The sequence below is a fragment of the Anomaloglossus baeobatrachus genome (genome assembly GCF_048569485.1).
Source record: "Anomaloglossus baeobatrachus isolate aAnoBae1 chromosome 5 unlocalized genomic scaffold, aAnoBae1.hap1 SUPER_5_unloc_10, whole genome shotgun sequence".
In the NCBI taxonomy this organism is placed as follows: Eukaryota; Metazoa; Chordata; class Amphibia; order Anura; family Aromobatidae; genus Anomaloglossus; species Anomaloglossus baeobatrachus.
This window is the reverse complement of record NW_027441785.1, coordinates 150,437-175,134: the sequence shown is the minus strand read 5'-3', so window position 1 is coordinate 175,134 and position 24,698 is coordinate 150,437. Positions and strand designations below refer to the sequence as shown.

Below are 24,698 nucleotides of genomic sequence, written 5' to 3'. Positions count from 1 at the left end.
TTGCCCCGTGCTCTGTATTCCCCGTGCTCTGTATGTATGTCCCGTGCTCTGTATGTATGCCCCGTGCTCCCATGTTTGCCCCATGCTCTGTATGTCCCATGCTCTGTATGTATGTCTTGTGCTATGTAGTCCCGTGCTCTGTTTGCCCCGTGCTCTGTATGTTTGTCCCGTGCTCTGTTTGCCCCGTGCTCTGTATGTTTGTCCCGTGCTCTGTATGTCCCGTGCTCTGTTTGCCCCGTGCTCTGTATGTTTGTCCCGTGTTCTGTATGTCTCGTGCTCTGTATGTCCCGTGCTCTGTTTGCCCCGTGCTCTGTATGTATGTCCCGTGCTCTGTTTGCCCCGTGCTCTGTATGTTTGTCCCGTGCTCTGTATGTTTGCCCCGTGCTCTGTATGTTTGCCCCGTTTGCCCCGTGCTCTGTATGTCCCGTGATCTGTATGTCCCGTGCTCTGTTTGCCCTGTGCTCTGTATGTTTGTCCCGTGCTCTGTATGCCCCGTGCTCTGCATGTCCCATGCTCTGCATGTCCCGTGCTCTGTATGTTTGCCCCGTGCTCTCCATGTTTGCATCGTGCTCTGTATGCCCCGTGCTCCCATGTTTGCCCCGTGCTCTGTATGTCCCGTGCTCTGTATGCCCTGTGCTCTGTATGCCCCGTGCTGTTTGCCCCGTGCTCTGCATGTCCCGTGCTCTGTATATCCCGTGCTCTGTATGTTTGCCCCGTGCTCTCCATGTTTGCATCGTGCTCTGTATGTCCCGTGCTCTGTATATCCCGTGCTCTGTATGTTTGCCCCGTGCTCTCCATGTTTGCATTGTGCTCTGTATGCCCCGTGCTCCCATGTTTGCCCCGTGCTCTGTATGTCCTGTGCTCTGTATGTCTCCCGTGCTCTGTATGTATGTCCCGTGCTCTGTATGTATGTCCCGTGCTCTGTATGTATGTCCCGTGCTCTGTATGTATGTCCCGTGCTCTGTATGTCCTGTGCTCTGTATGTATGTCCCATGCTCTGTATGTATGTCCCGTTTATACGGAGGATGGAGACACAGTGAGCCTTGTCTATATGGTGGGACCTGGGACACTCTGATATTGCTCCCTGCGCTTTAGATGTGCAGTTGCGCTCGGGACCTATGTGTCCTTGCAGGTTGAGCTACATTTGAGTGAGAGTGGTAACATTACAACCTTTTTTCTATTTGATACCAGGATCAGGAGTGCTTTATGGAATATTTTTTCCTTCACAGGATTGTCTGATGAGGTGGTGTTTAATTTATGAACACTTTTCCTGGGTCCTTTAGCATTGACAAGGGTCTGCCATCCTTGGGATATATCAGAGAATATAATTTCTTTAAAGCAAGAATATATTGAACTGGGATACAACTAGAATAAGAGCTCAACTTGGGTTGGATTGAATCTCCAATACATTATAGGAGGGATATCAAACTATGTGGCCCTACCATAGGCTATAAAAATCTTCTGTTCCTATTGGCTATTCATATATTGGCAAGAATTGTTTGTGTCATCTTTATATATCCCCTGATGATCCCCTTTTCAATGCTCGGATCCGTGCTCGTCGGGGTGCGGTGGCTCGAGCCTCTCATGGACCCGGGGGCAGGGGAATCCTGTCGCCTCCCATGAAAAGGGAGTGTCTGTTTGGGGGTTAGAGTTCGTGACGCCACCCACGGGGCTGTGATGAATGTAGATGGACACCACTGCTGCCATTGACTAGGTTCCCGGGGACGATGTTGCACAGCTTTGGTGTTAACCCCTCCGTGGTTAGGGGGTGTGGGTCCCGGGGCCCGAGGGGTCGCTGAATTTGACCACTATGCTTGCGCTGGGCAGTGCAGGTGCGGTGCGGCGCAACGCTCGGCCCGAGTTCACTGGTGTACTCACTCTGACAGACACACCGGAGTCTCTGGTAAACCAAAACAAGATGGTGGATGGTGCCCGCAGCCAGCTGCGTTGTTCCCCTTACTCAGGGCTGGTGGTTTCCGTCTTTCTCCTGCACCTGTGTAGTGTGTGTAAAACTGCCTTCACTTCAGCGATGGTAGCTCGCTCCCCAGCGGTATGTGTGTGTGCTGAGGAACCCGTTTGCCTGCAGACGCTGGCCCTTTGGATCTCTAGCTATGGCGGTAGCTCTCTATCCCGAATCGTGGGGCTGTTGTCTTCAGTCAGGCCTTGTGTGGGGAAGGACCTTAGGTCCAGTCCGCAATCAGTAGATTTGACTCGTTCCAGTGGCTTCTGGACTTCGTCTGGGTCTGAGTACCCCTCCTGGTGCTCCGGTTTCCAATCGACTCCTCGGTTCGGTACCGGCAGGCCACCGCCCGTCCCCGGTCCTTACGGTTACGCCGGACGTAATCCCTGCTCCTGCAGGTGGCCACCACCGTCTGCCTCCTGGCCAAAAGGGTGTCCGGGCTCCAACCCGTACCCCTGACAGGTCTTTCACTCTCCCTACTCCTCTCCCTTTCACTCTCCAGACAGTTCTCTCTTGTTTTCCCGCCTCGACCATCAGAACTCCTTGGTGGGCGGGGCCAACAGCCTGGCTCCACCTCCACCTGGTGTGGACATCAGAACCTGAGGGGGGGTGACTCAGGGTTTTAATGGTTGGCTGCTGTAGCCCTTTTTAGGGGAAGGTGTAGTGCGTGGGACTATCTGTGACCCCTGGCTAGTCCAGGGCGTCACACCTATCCTAAGGAAAGGCCTTCAGTGTTAAAGTAGTGGACAATCTCTTTAATAAAGTCTTGTGCCATCTGACAAGTTAAGGGTTACTATGTTTTATTTATGTTGTTATTATTGTTGTTGTCATTAAAGGGGTTGTCGAAGTTTGTAATGAGTCTGCAGTCACTCCATGTGTTACTCTGTGACTGCAGCCTTCTAAGTTCTCATAGTGTGCACACTGACAGTTTCCCAGAGTCATAGAGTCCGCTGCTGCATTAACAGAGAACTGTCAGTTAACAACACGTTCTGCAAATCTCTGGGATTTGCCAACACTTCTGCCACTGGATTGTCCGCCGGCTGTGACACCTGTGACATTCCCTTACTATTTTTGTGCGAAATGCCTACAGCTCTGCCTCTGCCTCAACTCCAGAGGTTCTGAGGCAAAATCATCACATCTAAACAACAGAGAAAGAAAGGCATGAAGAATATATATTTACATATGTACCGCCCCTGTGTCAGCAGCCGAGCGGTGGCTCGAGGGGTCTCTGGACCCGGGTGTCGTGCGGCCACTCGAGTAAAAGGGGGTGTATTTACAGGGGATGATGTGGAAAGTTCGTGATGCCACCCACGGTGTGTGGTAAGGGGGAATACCACCACTGCTGATGGGAGTACCCGTTGGCGATAGAGTGGGTAGCCAGGTGTTTAACCCCTCCGTGTGTAGGGGGGAATGCCCCGGGACTCGGTGAAGGCGACAGGAGGGTGCCGTTGGGGGATAAGGGTCACTTGCGTACTCACTCAGTCTAAGAATACTGACACCGACAACTGTAGTAAACCAAAGTTCTGGACACCGCTGCCGCTGGGAGGGAGCACACCTGGATCCCGTGCTTGTTGGTGTTGCCTGTTAGTCTGTGACCTTTGCCTTGGCACCTTTGTCTTCTAGTTGGTCCCTTTAGTGTAGAACTAATCGGGTCCCGCTCACCAGTATGGCTAACTGGGTGAGCTTGCTCTCAAGGTTCACGCTTGGGATTTTCTGGACCGTGTAGTGGAAAGTCCTATCCCCCTTGTTGTGCTAGTACCCCGATTTTGGAAATACTCAGAAAAATAATTTAGAAGTACAAGTGTATAAGGTTTAAGGCAAAAAACTTCTAAAATACAATACTTTATTAATAAGTCTTAAAAAGGGAAACTCCCAACATTTTCAAATCAAGATAATATACAATAAACCAAAAACACAAAGGAGGGGCCTGGCCCTTAAATCGCCCTGAATCTCTCCCTTCCTTGCTGCGGAGGTCGGCACCCTAAAGCCTGCGCAGTTCGGCGCCCCCGCTCAACGAAGACTATCCCTCCGGGCCCTAACCTGACCCTAACAATAGGAGGTGATAGTAGTCTGGAGGAAAATTCCAAATCGAACCAACAATCAATTTAAAGAATGTAATCCAAATACACTATGACCAATATAATTGAATTGGAAACATAGTAGGGTATAATCACCCAACAAAATCACCCGTCAACAACCTGATGATTCCAAACAGAAACACCCAACGCGTTTCCCCTCATCTATTTGAGGTTCTTCAGGGGTGGATAAATTAGTAGTTAGTTCAAGGAACATTCAAACATGAAAGATGCTGGTGGTCCCATGTGACACTGCAAGTAAGTAAGGAGGTGGATAATGCACAGAAGGGCAGATTGCACAGTACCCGGTGACATCCTGATAGGCCAGGGCATCACATCACATTTCCCCTTGGTTAAGCGTAGCTCGTCCCCAAGCTACAGGACATCAGAGGTTTATTTTTTTTTCAATTGGAAGAAAAAAGGGTAAAACATTTACTTACAAATACATCCCACATTAGGGAGGCTGGTTACTTGAACGTTACTAAACTTTATTAAGAGTTCATCTCCCAACGGTGGAACGCTACCGGTTTCAGTAGTAGCGGGGACTCAATCTGCTCCGTTGCAGCCCCTTCCTGCGACAGTCCAGTCCCAATGTACCGGATCCCAGTAACCTGCCACCCAAACAACCTGACCTCTAGATACCTATCCATGGGTCCGTGACCAGGTTAAGGTCCCAGGTGTTGTGTTAGACGACTCTGGTTGGCACAGGAGGTGCAACTATGTACATTACACAAGTTCGTGTTGGTCACGCCAGTCCTGTGAAAATGGTCCATTTTTACTATATATATGTAAACAACAAAGTCCATGTACCGGGTGTACACACTGTAAAGAATCTGGTTGCAAATTAGGTAACTTCTGCGTTCATTTAAACCCTGATTGACTATGCACTTATTCACTAACCTTTTCTATATGGAAATAACAAACTGTGAAAAACAATAAACGAAAACACCGATACCTAACAGTTCTATGGCATCGTTAAACCACTGGTATTTTTCAACATTCTTAAACTACCGGGTCCCGTAGCCACGCCTCTTTGCGGCCACGTACTACCAAGCTCTAAGCACGAGACACTGCTCTCTCAACTAATCCAGCACGGTCACATACTTTTTTAAGGTTTTACTGAACTGCTTAAGAAGGATGCCGCAGAGCTGGAGTCGTAGAGCTCACTCTTTCACTGTGAGAGTGATCGCTGAGGGTTGTGAGATCTCACAACCTGGAAGTTCCTTTTGGGGGACATTTGGGACACTTCAAAAAGTTATGGCACTGCATTATATTTAAAAAACTCACTAATCTGCGGCTCTTCACTGTTTTAGTAAATAATAAAAGCAGCCAAAGATTTGTTATGAGCACTATTTAAGGGGAAAGTCATCAAACACATTGCACTAGAAACTGGGGTATATTACCCCTGTAACAGTGTCAGCAGCAGATCCCCCCATAACAGTGCATCATGACAACATTTTTGCTTCAATCGTTTTCCCTATTTTGCTCCTTCAAAACCTAGATGTGTCTTATGGTCCGAAAAATACGATAAGTTTAAAAAGAGAGAGAGAATGTTTCTTTCCCTCACCAATTCTTACTTGAGCAATTGTAGCCGATTTTTGGATAAACCCTTTGAATTATAGTACATCATGATGGCTTCTCCCATGTAACTCATCTGACAACAGGACCTGATTAATGATAAAAAACATTTGGCAAATTCTAAAAACAAGAATGGCTGCTCCACTCTGGTGGTTTTCTGATTGTTGGCAAGACTTCATTTACCAGTTAAACATTTCAATTATTCACAACATGAAAAAGGTTCCTTCCCTGTGCGGCTTCTTCACATGTTTAACAAGATGTGATTTCTGAGAATAACATTTTCCACCTTCAGAACATAAAAATAGTTTATTTTGTGTGATTTGTTTCATGGTAAACAAGATATGATTTCCTAGTAAAACATTTACCACATTCTGGGCATTAAAATGGCTTCTCCCCTGTGTGAGATCTTTGATGAACAACAAGGTGTGATTTCCTAGTAAAACATTTCCCACACTCTGAACATGAAAATGGCTTCTCCCCTGTGTGATTTTTATGATGTCTAACAAGGTTTGATTTCTGAATAAAACATTTCCCACACTGTGAACATGAAAATGGCTTCTCCCCTGTGTGAGATCTTTGATGCCCAATACTTATATATGTACCAGTTTGGTGTGTGGGTGCCATTTGGTGGTATTTATCGCCTGTCTCTACAATTTTTAATCACTTTTTTGTCTTTTGTATTTTTTACTTCATAAAATTTATATCTTGTTTCAACTATAAAGTCTTTGTACAGATTTCTTCTCTCTTGTTACATCAAATTTCTGTATATGGCTTTCTCCATATGCTAATTATGGCACGAGACTTCTCGTGTATCATGGTATTGTTTGTTCATGTGATTTTTATGATGTCTAACAAGGTTTGATTTCTGAATAAAACATTTCCCACACTGTGAACATGAAAATGGCTTCTCCCCTGTGTGATTTTTCTGATGTCTAACAAGGCTTGAATTCTGAATAAAGCATTTCCCACACTCTGAACATGAAACTGTCTTCTCCCCTGTGTGAGATCTTTGATGCCAAACAAAATATGATTTCTCAATAAAACATTTCCCACACTCTGAACATGAAAATGGCTTCTCCCCTGTGTGATTTTTCTGATGTCTAACAAGGTGTGATTTCTGAATAAAACATTTCCCACACTCTGAACATGAAAATGGCTTCTCCCCTGTGTGAAGTTTCTGATGTTCAACAAGGTGTGATTTCTCAATAAAACATTTCCCACACTCTGAACATGAAAATGGCTTCTCCCCTGTGTGCTTTTTCTGATGTCTCACAAGGTCTGATTTCTGAATAAAACATTTCCCACACTCTGAACATGAAAATGGCTTCTCCCCTGTGTGTTTTTTCTGATGTCTAACAAGGTGTGATTTCTGAATAAAACATTTCCCACACTCTGAACATGAAAATGGCTTCTCCCCTGTGTGAGATCTCTGATGTTCAACAAGGTGTGATTTCTGAATAAAACATTTCCCACACTCTGAACATGAAAATGGCTTCTCCCCTGTGTGAAGTTTCTGATGTTCAACAAAGTGTGATTTCTCAATAAAACATTTCCCACACTCTGAACATGAAAATGGCTTCTCCCCTGTGTGTTTTTTCTGATGTCTAACAAGGTATGATTTCTGAATAAAACATTTCCCACACTCTGAACATGAAAATGGATTCTCCCCTGTGTGTTTTTTCTGATGTCTAACAAGGTATGATTTCCAAATAAAACATTTCCCACATTCTGAACATGAAAATGGTTTCTCCCTTGTAGGAGCCGTTTCATGTTCCACATCCCTTCTGTAACTTTTAGTTTTATTACAATTCTGTGATAAATCAGAATTTTGGACTTGTTTGAAAAGATCAGATGATAAAGCTTTCCAATGAAGGACTGGAGGTATATCTGGGACAGCAGCATGCTCTTCATATGTATTATGTGTGATAGTTTGATCATCTGTTTTAAATTTTGAAGATATTAGATGTCCATCTGAACTCCTGATACAGTCATCGGCTATAAATAAACACAATGTTATTATTTTTTAATTATATAACTTCGAAAGTAGATTTAGTTTTTTAACCATAACATCAGAAATTAAATTAGGAAACAAATTATTCTGAATTTGTTTTCCAATTTCGAGATCTAAGAGTTACATCTTCGTTCTCTGGAATGTGCTACAGTAAATAATCTCATTGATTGTCGCAATGTGACTGTAGGATAATGAGATAATGAGGGACAGGGGGCTCCTATACTTTCCCCCATGCTAGGAGACCTTAGCTATCCCTAACCTCTGGATTACCCCTTGAACGTGGAAGAAGGGGTAGGAGTAGGATGGAAATACAGATTAAGGCAGACGGTAAAACCAAGTTTCAGACACACTGCAAACTCACAGAAATAAACAGTGAGAGACTAAGGAGAAAAGCAAGACCAGGAAGGCAGAAACAACAAGGGTTAACACTACAACTGCTCACAGCAATAATGCACAACAACCACTAGTTTGTATCACAACACCTCACCACACTTGTATAGGTAAACTATAGCTGGCGTTAATGGAATAGTCCAGCCAGCATATACAGAAGGGGAGCAAATGATACTGGCTCCCCTACAGCATGTGATCAAAGACATTAACATGGAGCCCAGCAGAGAATAACTCTTGATAGTCTTACTAAGTATGTGGTTCAACACCTGCATCTCCCTGCGCTGCTCACAGACATCAGAGAAGTTAGCAAGCAGAGTGCCAGAATCTGTAATTTCCACAAATCCTGATACCGCCATGACAGTTGTCGATGCCTGCAACCGTCTGGTTGTGACATTGATCCACAACATAGACAATTTCAGAAAGGGTTTTTTTCGAAGAAGACAGATGCCAAATATTTAATGGGTTTGTCCGGGAGTGTAACATTGATGGCCTATCCTTAGGCGGGCTTTGCATGTTGCGACATCGCAAGCCGATGCTGCGATGTCGCACGCGATAGTCCCCGCCCCCGTCGCAGGTACGATATCTTGTGATAGCTGGCGTAGCGAAAATTATCGCTACGCCAGCTTCACACGCACTCACCTGCCCTGCGACCGTCGCTCTGGCCGGCGACCCGCCTCCTTCCTAAGGGGGCAGGTTGTGCGGCGTCATAGCGACATCACACGGCAGGCGGCCAATAGCGGCGGAGGGGCGGAGATGAGCAGGATGTAAACATCCCACCCACCTCCTTCCTTCCACATAGCCGCCGGCGGCAGGTAAGCTGATGTTCCTCACTCCTGCGGCGTTATACACAGCGATGTGTGCAGCCGCAGGAGCGAGGAACTACATCGTACCTGTCGCGGCAGCATAATTATGAAAAAGTCAGAGCCTGCAACGATGATACGATAACGACGCTTTTGCGCTCGTTAATCTAATCATCTAGCATTTACACACTACGATCTCGAAAGTGACGCCGGAAGTGCGTCACTTTCGATTTGACCCCACCGACATCGCATGTGTGATGTTGCAACGTGCAAAGCCGCCCTTAGGCTTTGTAACCAAAGTAGGTAGCAGGGTCTTGCTGTCTGTGCAGATAAACATTAGGTCTCCAATTCATCAAGACCGGCGATGTACAATGAAAATTGATCTCAGGGACTAGAGTGAAATTTCTGGCATAGGGAACGCTGCAGTTTGTTATGAATTAGAGAAGCGGTGGCATCACACCCTTCTTCTGGCCTAGCTCTGCCCAATTTGGCAAAGCTGGTTAAGACCTCCAAAAGTTGCACAATTTATTTTTTGTACATTCATTTATTATTGACTGTAGTATGGCTATGACGTATCAATGTTTGGAATCAGCGGTACAAAAGGATGTTGATGAAATAGAGAATCATGACTGTAAGGCACTAGAGTGTTAATAAGTGCTGAGAAAACCGTGCAATGTAAAACCAACAACGGTCATCGTAATCAAAGAAAACATGAGACTATAACAATATAACTCTGCAGTGCAGCCAGGCCAACCATCTGTCCTTATAAAATCCTTCTCTGGTCTTCTTTCCAAGCTTATTGAGCAATTCACTGGAGGCAAAAAAGGGGTTTTCAGGTTCCATCTGGTACCAACCATCAATGATGTATTTATGTATTTACTATTATCAAGACCAACATAATCCAAAAGCTCAAAAGGACCCATTGGGCAACGGGCTCCCAATTTCATTGCAAAATCCATGTCTTCCTTAGATACATGACCTCTTTCATTAAGATGCACGAATTCCATTAGGTATGGTACCAGAAGACGGATAACAATGAAGCCTGGGGTGTCCTTACATGACACAGGCATCTTTCCTAGTGTTTAACTGAAGTCTATGAGAGAGTCAGAAGTTGTTTGGCTAGTCATTGTTGTCTTAAATAAAATATTTTTTATTTTTCATTAAATATACAAATCCAATGTCAAATTTTCAGCAATAATAAACATAACTACAAACTTTCCATCCCCAACAACCCCTCCCCCCTCAGCGTACATATTACCCACATCTATATAAAAGATCTCACATTTGTGCCTTTCAGTGACATATATTGGAATGTGTAGAACCAGGTATCCCTGCTCAGAGACCAACATCTCCCAGCCCTAATATTTATCCATACTGCAACCACGGATTCCACAGTCTATCAAAAAGTGCAAGTTGTTTCCTTTTCCCATATATACTTCTCTCCATCCGAGCAATATGATTAACATATGCGATAAATTCCCCTCTAGTCGGTGGGTCCCCCTGCATCCAATGTTTGGCAATTACTTTCCTGGCCGCATACAGCAATCTGGCTATCACTATTTTAAAAATGTTGTCTACTCTGATTTCCTCCACATAACCTAGGAGACATACCAAAGGTTGTTTGGGAAGTTTGCATCTATAAGCGCCTTCTATTTTGTTAAGAACAGTTATCCAGAAAGACGTCAACCTGGGTCACGTCCACATCATATGGAAGATGCCGGCATCGTCTCCATTGCACCTAGGGCAGTCAGAGTTACTCCTCAGTCCCATTTTACACATAATTAGTGGGGATCTATATGCCCTATTCACCACATACAGATGGGACAATCTTGCTGGTTCACTCATTGATAATTTCGGAATGTACTCCAGGACACTTTCCCACACCTCATCAGTGATCCTGTCTATCTCTGCCTCCCATTTAGTTCTAGTTCTTACTGGGTGGTTAAGCAAATATGTATGCAATAGATCCCTATATATAGTTGATATGATTCATCTTGTGGGCACACTACTACACACATATTTCCATACTAGGTCTGCCTGAACCAGCAATGATTGTTTAACCCTCTGAGCCGCTACTGCATGTGCCATTCGTTTATAGTGGTAACACCCGGATGGAGATATCCCAAATTCATCTTGTATTTGTGTAAACAGCTTCTAATGTCTCTGGTCTAGAATTTGCCACATATACCATATACGTTTACGTGCCCATTCTTTAATTTTGTCTATCTTATATATCTCAGAGCAGTTATCATTTTCCCCACACCGGAGTGAATTCAGTTATTGCCGTAACCCCCCTCATCTGCTTGATCTTTCTCCAAATTCGGTTCATCAAATTAAGTGTAGGGCTTGTTTTCCCTAGTCTCACAAATGATCCGTCCTCCAATCCTAACACCAATGGTTGTCGATGTAAAACATGCCCCAACAATCTAGATGCTGTATCCACCGCCACTAAATTCGCCCATCCCCTGAAATGTTTACTCTGAGCTGCCAGATAATATATTCCCGGATTGGGTAACGCTAACCCTCCCTCGTCCTTTGGTCTCTGCAACGTTTCAAGTTTGAGTCTGGCTTGTTTGTTCTTTTAGATTAGAGCACGGAACATAGAATCAATCTCCTTAAAGTGACTCTGAGGGATCCAGATAGGAGTATTGTGTATCACGTAGAATATCATGGGCATATTTACCATTTTAATAAGATTAATCCGTCCTATTACTGATAAATAAAGCTTATTCCAAGCAGTTATCTTACTACGCAGTTGGTTCAGCAAAGGGACTAGATTAATAGTGATGTAATTCCCAATTGGTAAGGATACCTGTATGCCCAGATATCTAAACTGGTCCACAACCCGCAATCTGTTAACCTCATCACCCTAGGTCGACCAGTCTATTCCCGCGTCCACCTGGAAAAGGTTTGATTTGGTCCAATTTATAGACAGTCCAAAGATCCTTCCGAACCGTTCGATCACCTGCATGGCATGGCTCAATGATGCCCCTGGGTCTGTGAATAATAACAGAATGTTGTCTGCATAGAGGGCTATCTTTTCTTCTAGAGGGCCATATACAAATCCCTTTATGTCTCTGTTCTGCCGTATAGCAGCCGCCAGTGGTTCCCTCGCTAGAGCAAAAAGGAGAGGCGAGAGCGGGCAACCCTGACGAGTACCCCTTTGTAAGTCCACTGTGTGTGACAACATTCCATTAATTCTCACTTTAGCCACTGGTCTAGCATATAACAGCTGTATCCAAGATGTAAAGTTAGGGCCAAATTCCATATGTCTTAGCACTTCCCATAGATACCCCCATTCCACACTGTCAAATGCCTTATGGGCATCTAACGAAGCTATCACCCTCTGTCCTAGATTGTCCACCGGTAGCTGCATGTTAAGGTATAATCTTCGTATATTTTTCGCCGTAGATCTACTAGGCATGAAACCCGACTGATCTGGGTAAATTCGAGGAGATATCACTTCGGTTAATCGATTAGAGAGTACTTTGGCCAAAATTTTAACATCAGTCGTTAAAAGTGAAATGGGCCGGTATGACTCAGGGAGTTTTGGATCCTTAGCCTCTTTAAGTATTACTGTTATTATCGCCTCCCTCATAGACGCTGGCAGTGTCCCCCGCTCTCTTGCCTCCTCCAAGACATTCAACAAATTGGGTAAGAGTATTTCTTCCAGAGATTTGTACACCTCCACCGGCAATCCATCCACCCCTGGGGCTTTTTCATTTGCCATGCCATGCAAAGCTCTCTCCATTTCCTCAAGTGTAATTTGGGCCTCCAGACTGTGTCTCTCTGTCTCTGCTATTTTGGGTAATGTCATTGTATCTAAGAAAATCTCTAGGTCCTGCTGTCTCGACTCCCCTCTAGTGGAGTACAATTCCTCATAAAAGGCTGCGAACGTGTCCAAAATATCTTTCCCCTCCGTGACCAAATCTCCCGCTGTGGTGCGAATGCAGTGTACAAAGGATGGTTTTCTCTGGGCTGCCGTCACCACCGACAACAGGTGTCCCACCTTTTCTCCCTCCGCATAGACGTTCTCTCTGAAAAGCCTGTTTCCTGCTGCTTTCTTAAATAGCACTTTATTAACTTCTTCCTGAGCTGCTTTTAGCTTTTGCCTATACTCTGGTGTGGGCTGTGCTACCATCTCTGCTTCTGCTCCCTTCAAAGCCTCTAAGCAATCAATTTCCTCTTGTCTACTACGAGACTTACACTGGCAAACGTCTCTAAATAAAAGGCCTCTAAGGTATGCCTTCATGGCGTCCCAAACTACCAAAGGATCCGCACTACCTCTATTTAAGGCCCTGTCACACACACACACACACACACACACACACACACACACACACAGATAAACCTTTGGCAGATCTGTGGTTGCAGTGAAATCATGGCCATATTGTTCCATTTGTACACAGCCACAAACCTGGCACTGATTGTCCACAATTTCACTGCAACCACAGATTTATCTGTGTGTGTGACAGGGCCTTAAGGGTAAAATATTCCAGCATCTCACTAGATATACCGTCCATGTCAATACAATTTAACCAAACCGGGTGTAACTTCCATTCTCTTGTTAGCCTCTCCCCCACTCCTCGTTTTTTAATAGATACCAGGATTGGACTATGATCCGATATTACTCTAGTCAAATATTCAACATGCGCAATCCCAGAATCCATCAGATCATTTCCCAAGGCCAGGTCTATACGTGAAAGCGTACCAAGGGTCGCGGAGTGACAGGAAAAACAGGTCACCCCCAAATTTCTTATCCTCCAAACGTCTACCAACCCCAATTCTTGGATAAAGGTACCAAACCCTGTCGCTCCATCACTTCGCGTCTCCCGTGATTTTTTGCTCCTGTCCCAATATGCATCTATGACATTATTAAAGTCACCGACCAACAAGAATGGCAAATTCCCCCATTTAGCCAAGCGCTCTCTCACCTCTCTGATTTTGGCACTAGTGTAAGGCAGCGGAACATATATAGCAGTAATGCATAGTAATTGTCCATACAACTTACAGATCACCATTACATATTGTCCCTCTGTGTCTATCCATGTCTCCACTTCTTCATATTGGGCGGATCTATGAACCAACATAGAGACCCTGCTAGCATAGGTAGAGAAAGTAAAATGATATGCCTTTTGCACCCATCGTTTGTTCAGTACATTCGTCGTTTCACTTGTCAAATGCATCTCCAATAAACACATTACTGGTGGTCTCTAGTCTAGCATATATTTTATCATTGCATCTCTTCTACCTCTATCTGACAGTCCCCTTACATTCCAACATAATACTTTAATCTCCTCTCCCATATTGAATCACAGGTTATCTTTGTACAGGCATTTTGTCCCTCTGTACGCTGAGTCTTTCCCTTCCCTAGCCCTCCCCTTAGAACCGCCCCAACTTAACTCCTCCACCTCCGATTTACATCTTTAACTCCCTTATGGGGAATGAGGTCTATCTGTCCTAGACCGGTCAACCTCTCTCCTCTTTTTCTCCCGTACCAAACCTGTCTCATCCTAGTGAGCAGAACCCCCTAACTCACCTCCCGCCTTAACCATATTCGTTTTCATTTGCAAATTTCATATAATGTAAACAGTTAACCTGAAAATTTGAAAACTTAAATATTTATCAATCGCCGCTGAACGGCCATAAGAAAAAAGAATTATTATCGACCTCCTGTCATTGTCCAGCTTATTGTTAGTGAATTCCGCTGTCTCATCTAACACTCAGGAACAGGAGCAGGAGATCAACAATGATAACCCGGTAGAAAAAAAAACCCCAAAAAAAAGGAGGTACTGTCTCTACAACAAAGATGGGCCTATGAAGTTTCCTCCTCTTCTAGTGTATGCAATTGCTTATGAATAACCAGTCTTGAATCCCAGGAAAATCACGAGATTGCAATATCGCTCGTAGCTAGCTTCTATCCTTCTCCTGTTGCTTGCGGGCTTCCTTGCATTGATGTCTATCCACTTCATGACTTCTTCCGGATCAAGAAAGAAGTGAACCTTCTCCAGTGCTACTACTCGGAGTTTTGCTGTGAAAATCATGGAGTATTTAACCTCCAGCTCTCGGAGTCGTCTCTTTACCCTTGTGAATTGCATTCTTTGTTTCGGTACAGAGTAGTCAGGGTATATAGCTACTGGGTGTCCATCTATTGTCAGAGTCTCCATATCCCTTGTCTTGCGTAGAATAATATTCCGGTCTCTGTAGTTAAGAAGCTTCGCCAGCATCATACGAGGTCCCTTGCCAGGTAGCTGCGGTTGCATTGGAACCCTGTATGCCCTTTCAATAGCGTATAGCTATAATCTTCTCTTTAAGTCACATTTCTATGAAGTCAGTAGGACTTCTTCCCTCAGCTCTTTCTGGGATGCCCACCAGTCTTATATTGTTCCTCCTGGAACGGTTCTCCAAGTCGTCTGTTTTTGTGGCCATCTCAGATATCTGCTTCTGGAATTTTCTCTCTGCTTTTTGTAGTGCAACTATGTGATCCTCAGCTGTCCCCACTCTTTCTTCCACACCACTGGTTCTCATATTGTCACGCTCCCCGGGTCCCCTGCCTCGCTCCCCGGCTCCCCTGCCACGCTCCCCGGCTCCCCTGCCACGCTCCCCGGCTTCCCTTCCTCGCTCCCCGGCTCCTCTGTCAGGCGTCCCCCGCTCCACAGCCTCCAGGCCCCATCACCTGCGGTCCCCAGGCGGCCCGGTCCCCGCTCCCGGCGCCCGTCGGCAGCTTCACTCCAGCCCGGCTCTCCTGCCTCCTGTTCACCGCTCCCTGCCCGCATTAGGGCGCGCGCGCGCGGTCATTGACCCTTTCTTAAAGGGCCAGTGTCCTCCAACAGGATATTGAAGGATCAGGTACTGGGTATATAGGGGGATCTTTTCCAAGTGGGCGGGGCCTGTTCTTCGTGTTTTCTAAGCTAGGAGTCAGGTCTCCTTGTGTCTTGTGATATACTTACCTATCTCTCTCGTAGAGCCGTTCCTGCCTCGCCAAGCGGTCCTGACGATCCCCGAACCCCGAACGGTGACGGTCTGCCATCCCGTCAGTTCCTACCATCTCCGATCCCTGTGGTGACCCGCCTTCTCGCTCCATTGGTTCCGGACTCTGCCTGACGTCATCTCGGCCTCCGAACCTGAGCTCCGTCACCCGGACTACCATCAGAGACCCCGTGGTCCCAGGGACTTCTTCACTCCACTCCTCTGAACGGACTGTCCTGCTAGTGCTCCGGCTACCGGGCACCTTGCCCTCGGTGAGGTGTTCAGCCCAGTGGATCCACCTCCTGGGTCTGCCCGTCCACCTAGCCCTAACAGTAAGAACAGGCCATGGATCCCGCCGAAGCACTAGCGGCCCAGCTGGGCACCCTGCAGCAGGAACTTGTACGACAGCGCGAGACCCAGACCCGCATGCTGGCCTTCATGTCCTCTGTGGATACCCGCCTGCACACGCTGCAAGCATCTGCCACGTCCATGGCGTCTCAGGTTGCTACTGCACAGTCCACGGCCACGGTTCCTGTGGCGGCTACCTCGGAAGCTTCTAACCTCCGCTTGGCCTCTCCACCCCGATATGCCGGAGATCCCAAGACCTGCAGAGGATTCTTAAACCAGTAGTCCCTCCATTTCAAGCTGCTTCCGCACCTGTTTGCCTCCGACCAAGCCAAGGTGGCGTTTGTGATGTCCCATCTAGAGGGTGAGGCACTGGCCTGGATGAACCCCTTGTGGGAAAAGGAGGACCCTGTGACCACTAACATCCAGGACTTCCTGCAGGCATTTAGAAACACCTTTGACGAACCCGGACATGCCGCTGCATCCGCCTCATCACTCCTCAGGCTACGTCAGGGGACCATGACGGTAGGGCAGTATGCCATCCGCTTCCGTACTTTGGCCTCAGAATTGGGATGGAACAATGAAGCCCTCACTGCCGCCTTCTGGGAAGGACTCTCCAGCCGTATTAAGGACGAGCTGGCAGGCCGCGATGTTCCTTCCACCCTGGATGCCCTGATCGCACTAGCCACCCGCGTGGACCTCAGATTCCAGGAACGATCTAAAGAGGTGTCCCGTGAGAGACATCCGATACGGCATTCCTCTCCTCCGCAGAAGCCCGCCGTACTTCAGTCAGCGTCGTCTGGTGTCTCTGTCCACGAGCCCATGCAGATTGACCGTTTGCGGCAGTCCGAACAACGCCGAGCAGAACGGCTCGCCAAGGGCCTCTGCTTCTACTGCGGAGAGGGCACACACCTTCTACGCTCCTGTCCTGAGAGGCCGGGAAACTCCAAAGCCTAGGGTTGGTAGGAGAGGCCACCCTAGGTGCTGGGACTCTCTCAGACCCGGTTACGTGGACTGTTCAAGTGACAACGGGAGAGACGCGGTTCACGGCCGAGGCGTACCTCGATTCCGGGGCAGCAGGCAATTTCATCCAGCAGGCCACGGTGGACAAGTACCAGGTGCCTGTTACCCCACTCGACAAACCCCTCGTGATTGCCTCTGTAGATGGGAGACCCCTCTCTGACACCATCTCGTGGATCACCAAGCCGCTGGAACTACGTATCGGTGCCCTGCACACCGAGAACATCGCTCTCTACGTCCTCCCACACATGTCCCATCAAATCCTGCTGGGACTCCCCTGGTTACGGACACACGAACCGTCAGTCAGCTGGTGTACTGGTGAAATCACCCGATGGGGCTCCTCTTGCCACGAGAACTGTCTGAAGACTATACAGCCCATCCGACGACCTCCGGTTCCGGAGTCCCTACCGGGACTGCCCTCGGCCTATTGGTCCTTCGCGGACGTCTTTGATAAAAAGGAGTCAGAGGTACTTCCGCCACATCGTCCTTATGACTGTGCCATCGACCTACTCCCGGGAACTACACCACCTCGAGGACGGATATATCCACTGTCTCCTGCTGAAACAAGGGCCATGTCTGCCTACATCACGGAGAACCTGGCAAGGGGATTCATTCGGAGATCCTCCTCTCCTGCGGGAGCAGGCTTCTTCTTCGTTAAGAAGAAAGAGGGCGACCTACGCCCATGCATTGACTACCGGGGATTGAACCAGATCACCGTGAAAAATAAATACCCCCTGCCGCTCATCCCCGAATTGTTTGATCGGCTTGGAGGAGCTCGTGTGTTTACCAAGTTGGATCTTCGGGGTGCCTATAACCTGGTCCGCATCCGCTCTGGGGACGAATGGAAGACCGCATTCAATACTCGCGATGGGCACTATGAATACTGTGTGATGCCCTTCGGCCTCTGTAACGCACCAGCAGTGTTTCAGGAATTGGTGAACGACGTGTTCCGGGACCTTCTCTACGTCTGTGTGGTGGTGTATCTGGATGATATCCTAGTCTTCTCTCCGGACCTCCAGACCCACAGAGAGAACGTGCAGCTGGTTCTACAAAGACTGAGAGAGAATCGTCTGTACGCCAAGTACGAGAAGTGTGTCTTCGAGCAGTCTTCTCTTCCCTTCCTGGGTTACGTAATCTCCGATACCGGTCTGCAGATGGACCCGGAGAAGGTCTCTTCCATTCTCAACTGGCCCCCTCCTTCCGGATTGAAGGCAATCCAACGCTTTCTGGGATTCGCAAACTATTACCGTCAGTTCATCCCTCACTTCTCTGCTCTGACTGCAACTCTCTCCGCCTTGACCAAGAAGGGGGCTAATCCAAAGGACTGGTCACCTGCGGCCGACGCCGCGTTTGGCTCCCTGAAACAGGCATTTGCTTCTTCCCCTGTGCTCCACCGTCCTGAGTTAAACCGACAGTTCACCTTGGAGGTGGATGCCTCCTCCTCCTCGGGAGCCGGAGCAGTGCTCATGCAGAAGTCCTCCTCCGGGAAGATGGTTACTTGCGGTTTCTTCTCCAAGAGCTTCTCAGCGCCTGAATGCAACTATACCATCGGTGACCGAGAGCTATTGGCAGTCAAACTGGCTCTGGAGGAATGGCACTACCTTCTGGAGGGAGCAGTGTACCCCGTGATCATTTACACGGACCACAAGAACCTAGAATACCTGTGGTCCGCTCAGCGACTGAACCCACGGCAAGCCAGGTGATCCTTGTTCTTTGCCAGGTTCGATTTTCAGCTCCATTTTCGACCCGCGGACAAGAATGTACGAGCAGATGCCTTGTCCAGATCATTCATGCCCATGGAGCAGGAGGAGGAGACATCCCAGCCCATCATCTGCCCTAGTAAGATCATTCCGGTGGCTCCTGTCACCCTGGCCCAGATACCGCCCGGGAAGACCTATGTCTCTGAGACTGAGAGGCAAAAAGTGTTGCACTGGGGCCATGCCTCGAAAATAGCCGGCCATGCTGGTCAAAAGAAAACATGGAGTACAATTGTACGTCACTACTGGTGGCCATCCCTTCGCACGGACGTCGCTTCTTTTGTCTCAGCCTGCTCCTCTTGCGCCAGGAACAAGACGCCCAAACACCTGCCATATGGTCGTCTTCTGCCTCTGCCTATACCCTCCGTTCCGTGGCAACACATTGCAATGGACTTTATTACGGACTTGCCCCTGTCCTCCGGACACACAGTCATATGGGTCGTGGTGGATCGGTTCTCCAAAATGGCTCATTTCGTCCCTATGGCTGGACTGCCCTCTGCCCAGGAACTCGCTGACGCTTACATACAGCACATCTTCCGGTTGCATGGCTTTCCATCTCACATTGTGTCCGACAGAGGAACTCAGTTTACCTCCCGCTTCTGGAGGGCCCTCTGCAAACATCTGGGAGTGACTCTGGACTTTTCTTCAGCCTACCATCCTCAGTCGAATGGCCAAGTGGAACGAGTCAATGAGATCTTGACCTCCTTCTTACGTCACTACGTTAACGCCCATCACGACGACTGGTCCACGCTTCTTCCTTGGGCTGAATTCTCCCATAACCACCACGTCAGTGAGTCCTCCTCCAGCTCTCCCTTCCATGTCATTTACGGACTTCAGCCTTCCGTCCCATTACCTGTATCCTCTTCCTCGGATGTCCCTGCTGCTGATGCTGTAGTCCGTGACTTTACAACAATTTGGGACTCTGTCAAGACGTCCCTTGGACGTGCTTCCCTGCGGATGAAGAGACACGCAGACAAGAGGCGTCTGGATCCTCCGTGTTTCTCTCCAGGTGATCTGGTCTGGCTTGCTTCCAAGTACGTCCGATTGAAGCTACCATCATACAAGCTGGGTCCTCGCTACATCGGGCCGTTTAAAGTCCTCAGCAAAATAAATGAGGTCTCCTACAAGCTGCAGCTCCCGGCCACGATGAGGATACCCAACTCCTTCCACGTCTCCCTGCTCAAGCCGGTTGTCCTTGGTCCCTTCTCCGCTGCTGCCAGTTCTGCTCCTCCTCCTATTGCTGATGATGACATCTATGCGGTAAGGGATATCGTGGCCATGAAAACCGTACGGGGCCGACAGTTCTTCCTGGTGGACTGGGCAGGGTATGGTCCTGAGGATAGGTCCTGGGAACCCCGGGAGAATGTGGGTACTCCCCTGATCCGTGCCTTCCTGTCCCGGTTGCGGGGAGGGGGGCGTGGGGGAGGAGGTACTGTCACGCTCCCCGGGTCCCCTGCCTCGCTCCCCGGCTCCCCTGCCACGCTCCCCGGCTCCCCTGCCACGCTCCCCGGCTTCCCTGCCTCGCATTCCCGGCTCCTCTGTCAGGCGTCCCCCGCTCCACAGCCTCCAGGCCCCATCACCTGCGGTCCCCAGGCGGCCCGGTCCCCGCTCCCGGCGCCCGTCGGCAGCTTCACTCCAGCCCGGCTCTCCTGCCTCCTGTTCACCGCTCCCTGCCCTGGCTTCTGGCACCCGGGCCTCGCGCATGCGCATTAGGGCGCGCGCGGTCATTGACCCTTTCTTAAAGGGCCAGTGTCCTCCAACAGGATATTGAAGGATCAGGTACTGGGTATATAGGGGGATCTTTTCCAAGTGGGCGGGGCCTGTTCTTCGTGTTTTCTAAGCTAGGAGTCAGGTCTCCTTGTGTCTTGTGATATACTCACCTATCTCTCTCGTAGAGCCGTTCCTGCCTCGCCAAGCGGTCCTGACGATCCCCGAACCCCGAACGGTGACGGTCTGCCATCCCGTCAGTTCCTACCATCTCCGATCCCTGTGGTGACCCGCCTTCTCGCTCCATTGGTTCCGGACTCTGCCTGACGTCATCTCGGCCTCCGAACCTGAGCTCCGTCACCCGGACTACCATCAGAGACCCCGTGGTCCCAGGGACTTCTTCACTCCACTCCTCTGAACGGACTGTCCTGCTAGTGCTCCGGCTACCGGGCACCTTGCCCTCGGTGAGGTGTTCAGCCCAGTGGATCCACCTCCTGGGTCTGCCCGTCCACCTGGCCCTAACACATATCAGCTTTCTTCTGATCTTTTTTGAGAGTAGCTATATCTCCCTTTATTCCCAGCACCTGCTGGGTTAAAGTTGTGAGGGCCTGTTTGCAGAAGGAGACCACCTGAAATACATCCTTAATAGTGGGGTTCTTCTGTATTTCATCTGCTGCCTGCTGCTCTCCTGAATCCTCATCCTGTTTATCTTCCCCTGATTCTCCCCTTGCTCCTTCAGCCTCCTCCGAGTCTTCCTCCTCCTCCCGTTTTCTTCCACCATCTTACCAGGCTCCCCCAGAGGTTCCTCCGATTGCCTTGCATACTGTGCCAGCTTTGCAGCCGCTTCCATGCGGCGCTGGCAGGCTACGTTTGCCTTCTCTGGCTCCTCTCTGACCTCGGTGCCATCTTGTAAGCCAGGCACTTTCCCGGCTCCCACTTCCTTCTGCCGCCGCTTGGTCATCTCGCTGATTCAGGAGCTGGAACTTCTTCTGCTGGGAGTCGGGTCCTTCCCTTGTCCTCCGGTGCCACTATACCCGTCGGCCATGCGGTGGTTCCGGCGGTGTCACGGTGAGTCAGCGGGAGAGTGTCTCCTCGCGTGCGCTCACATCCCGGTCCAGGCTCCGCCCCCCAGTCATTGGTGTCTTAATGACCTCCACCAGCTTCATCATTGGATTAAAGAAATGCAGCCCTCCGAACTGATCCTGCCTAGTTGTGGAGTTGGCTATGTCAGCTATGAGGAAGTGTTGCTGGCAAATATGGTGTGTTCTGGTGCAAATTTGTCCAGTGTCTTCATTAGTGCATTTTTCACTTCCATGTTTTCTATTATGACTTCTACCACCAGATCATCCCTGTGCACCACGGCTGCTGGGTCTGTGCTTGTGCTGAAGTATCAGAGGGTTTTGCTGATGAATTGTGAATCAGCCTCAGGCTTGTCCGCAAACATCTTCTTAGTGACCATTTTCAAGCTGTCTTCAATACTTTTGGCAAACTTTTTCAAGATGTCATCAGTCTGGTCCACAAAAAAAACAGTGTGTCTGTTTGCTGCAGCTACCTGCACTATCCCGGCACCCATCAGGCCTCCTCTGATCACAGTCACGTGCTTGATAGTCAGCTTGTTCGCAGTGGCGCCGGAGGCCATACATTTTGTTATGAATTACCAGTAAGAGGAGGCCATGTCTGCTTGTACTGCTGGGAGCTGAAGGACATGCGAGTGAGGTCACCACAGTGCACTGTGATGATTTAGTCGCACAATCTTTTTTCACAACTCTGTGTTGCATAAAAAATTGATTGAAAAGTGATTTCTGTCAGAATTCTGGCATAATTGCTTTGAAGAAACAAGGTCTAGGTGTCAAATCTCCTTTTGTAGGTGTCTCCAATCCTTCCAGGGTAGTTTGCCAGTAGTTCACATTCTCTAAAGCAATAATTTTATTAGATATTTTTTGTTAGTTTAAAAATTTGGTATTTAAGTGTGCGGCTGTAACTCTTTGTTTCTATTATTCAGACACACACACACACACACACACACACACACACACACCAGCCTGTCTGCTCTTCAGCTTTAGACTCCTGCCAGCCTGTGTCCTGGTCAGTTCTTTTAGACTCCTAGATTTAAAAGACCTTTGGATACATCATGTCACATGACTTCATAAAAGGTCCTTAAACAATCAACCTTAGAATACACTGATGGGGATCCTAAGAAACTGGGGTTCCTGAGAAATTGCACAGTTTGACTCCTCCCAACGCTGGCCCTGACTATAACTAGGGCTTATTTTTAGGGAAACAGGGTGTTCATGAACCCTCTGCAGGTCTTTGAGTTGCCTTCATAACAACATAGAGAAGGGACTAGAAACAAACAGCAGAAGAAGCAGAAGCAAAGAAAATACAGCTGAAAAAACCCACAGCAGAAAGCCTAAAAATGTAAACACAAAATTAGTGCAGAGAGTACATAAGTAGATATCTCTTACTGGATAGAGCTGGAGGAAACACATCCTGAGGAACATCGGGATCTTCTTGTTTACAGTCCTGTGGGAGAAGAGGACGGGGACATCTCTCTGGTGTTGTCCTCTTACTGGATAGACCTGGAGGAGACACATACAGGGACTGAATTCATTCCTTACATACAGATAATTATAGGCCATGTGTATTTAGTCCTGTCAATTACCTGGTGATGTGAGGGGCTGGGAATCCTCCATCATGCCGTCCTTGTACAGATCTTTGTGTCCTTCTAAATACTCCCACTCCTCCATGGAGAAATAGACGGTGACGTCCTGACACCTTATAGGAACCTGACACATACAATGATACCGTCACCCCCGATCCCTTCATAGCGTTACTGTATAATGTCCCAGCATTCCCAGCAGTGTCACCTCTCCAGTCAGCAGCTCAATCATCTTGTAGGTGAGTTCTAGGATCTTCTGGTCATTGATGTCCTCATGTATCAGGGGGTGAGGTGGAGGCCCCGTGATTGGGCTCAGGGGTCTTCCCCATCCCTCAGACACAGGGGTCTGACAGCGCTCACTAGAGGTCTTCTTCACTACTGTGTAATCCTGGTTATGGAGAGACACAGTAATAAATCTCACTCCAGACATTTCCAGAGTCCTCACCTCTCCAGTTCTGTCCATCTGTTATTCCCATAGATAAGAATGATGTAATGTGACGTCATCAGAATCTCTCACCTCTCCAGTAAGCCGGAAGAGGATCTCTAGGGTGAGGTGTAATATCCTCTGCGCCATCTTGTCCCTGTCCACATCCATCCTTGATGGGTCAATTAGGAGAATTCTCTTATATAGAAGATCTCCACTGAGAGGATCCGATATTGTAGGGAACTAAATGGGGAGAAGATGACGATGTGACACAGGGCCAGATTAAGGTTGGTGGGGGCCCCTGGGCAGAAAGTTTGGTGGGGACCCAATAATGTTAACATTTTTAGCCATAACAGTAGAGCACGAACTGTAGCATTAAGATATAAATACAGCACCTCAGTCTCACATTCCCCCTTCTCAGCATACTGTGCCCTCCATACTGTGCCCTCACACTGGCCACCATGCTGCCCCTTCTCTATACTGCCTACCTCCTTCACTATATAGTTACTATACTATACCTCTGTCTCACATTCCCCCCTCCTCAGCATACTGTGCCCTCCATACTGTGCCCTCACACTGGCCACCATGCTGCCCCTTTTCTATACTGCCTACCTCCTTCACTATATAGTCACTATACTATACCTCTGTCTCACATTCCCCCCTCCTCAGCATACTGTGCCCTCCATACTGTGCCCTCACACTAGCCACCATGCTGCCCCTTCTCTATACTGCCTGTCTCCTTCACGATCCAGTCACTATACTGCACCTCAGTCTTGCATTCCCCTCCTCAGCATACTGTGTCCTCCATACTGTGCCCTCACACTGGCCACCATACGGCCCCTTCTCTACACTGCACCTCAGTCTCACATTCCCCCTCCTCAGCATACTGTGTCCTCACACTGGCCACTATGCTGCCCCTTCTCTATACTGCCTACCTGCTTCATTATCCAGTCACTATACTGTACCTCCGTCTCACTTTCCCCCTTCTCAGCATACTGTGTCC

The 24,698-nt window shown here is 48.3% G+C and overlaps 1 protein-coding gene across 1 annotated transcript in view; it reads right to left on the bottom strand.

Annotated features, from left to right (window-relative positions):
• Nucleotides 1–24,698, bottom strand: part of LOC142258776 (uncharacterized) — a 296,846-nt gene that overhangs the window by 256,886 nt on the left and 15,262 nt on the right. The window contains 3 exon segments of the mRNA XM_075331375.1: nucleotides 5,973–6,180; nucleotides 6,446–7,608; nucleotides 23,078–23,191. Of these exon segments, the coding sequence (XP_075187490.1) occupies nucleotides 5,973–6,180; nucleotides 6,446–7,608; nucleotides 23,078–23,191 (1,485 nt within the window).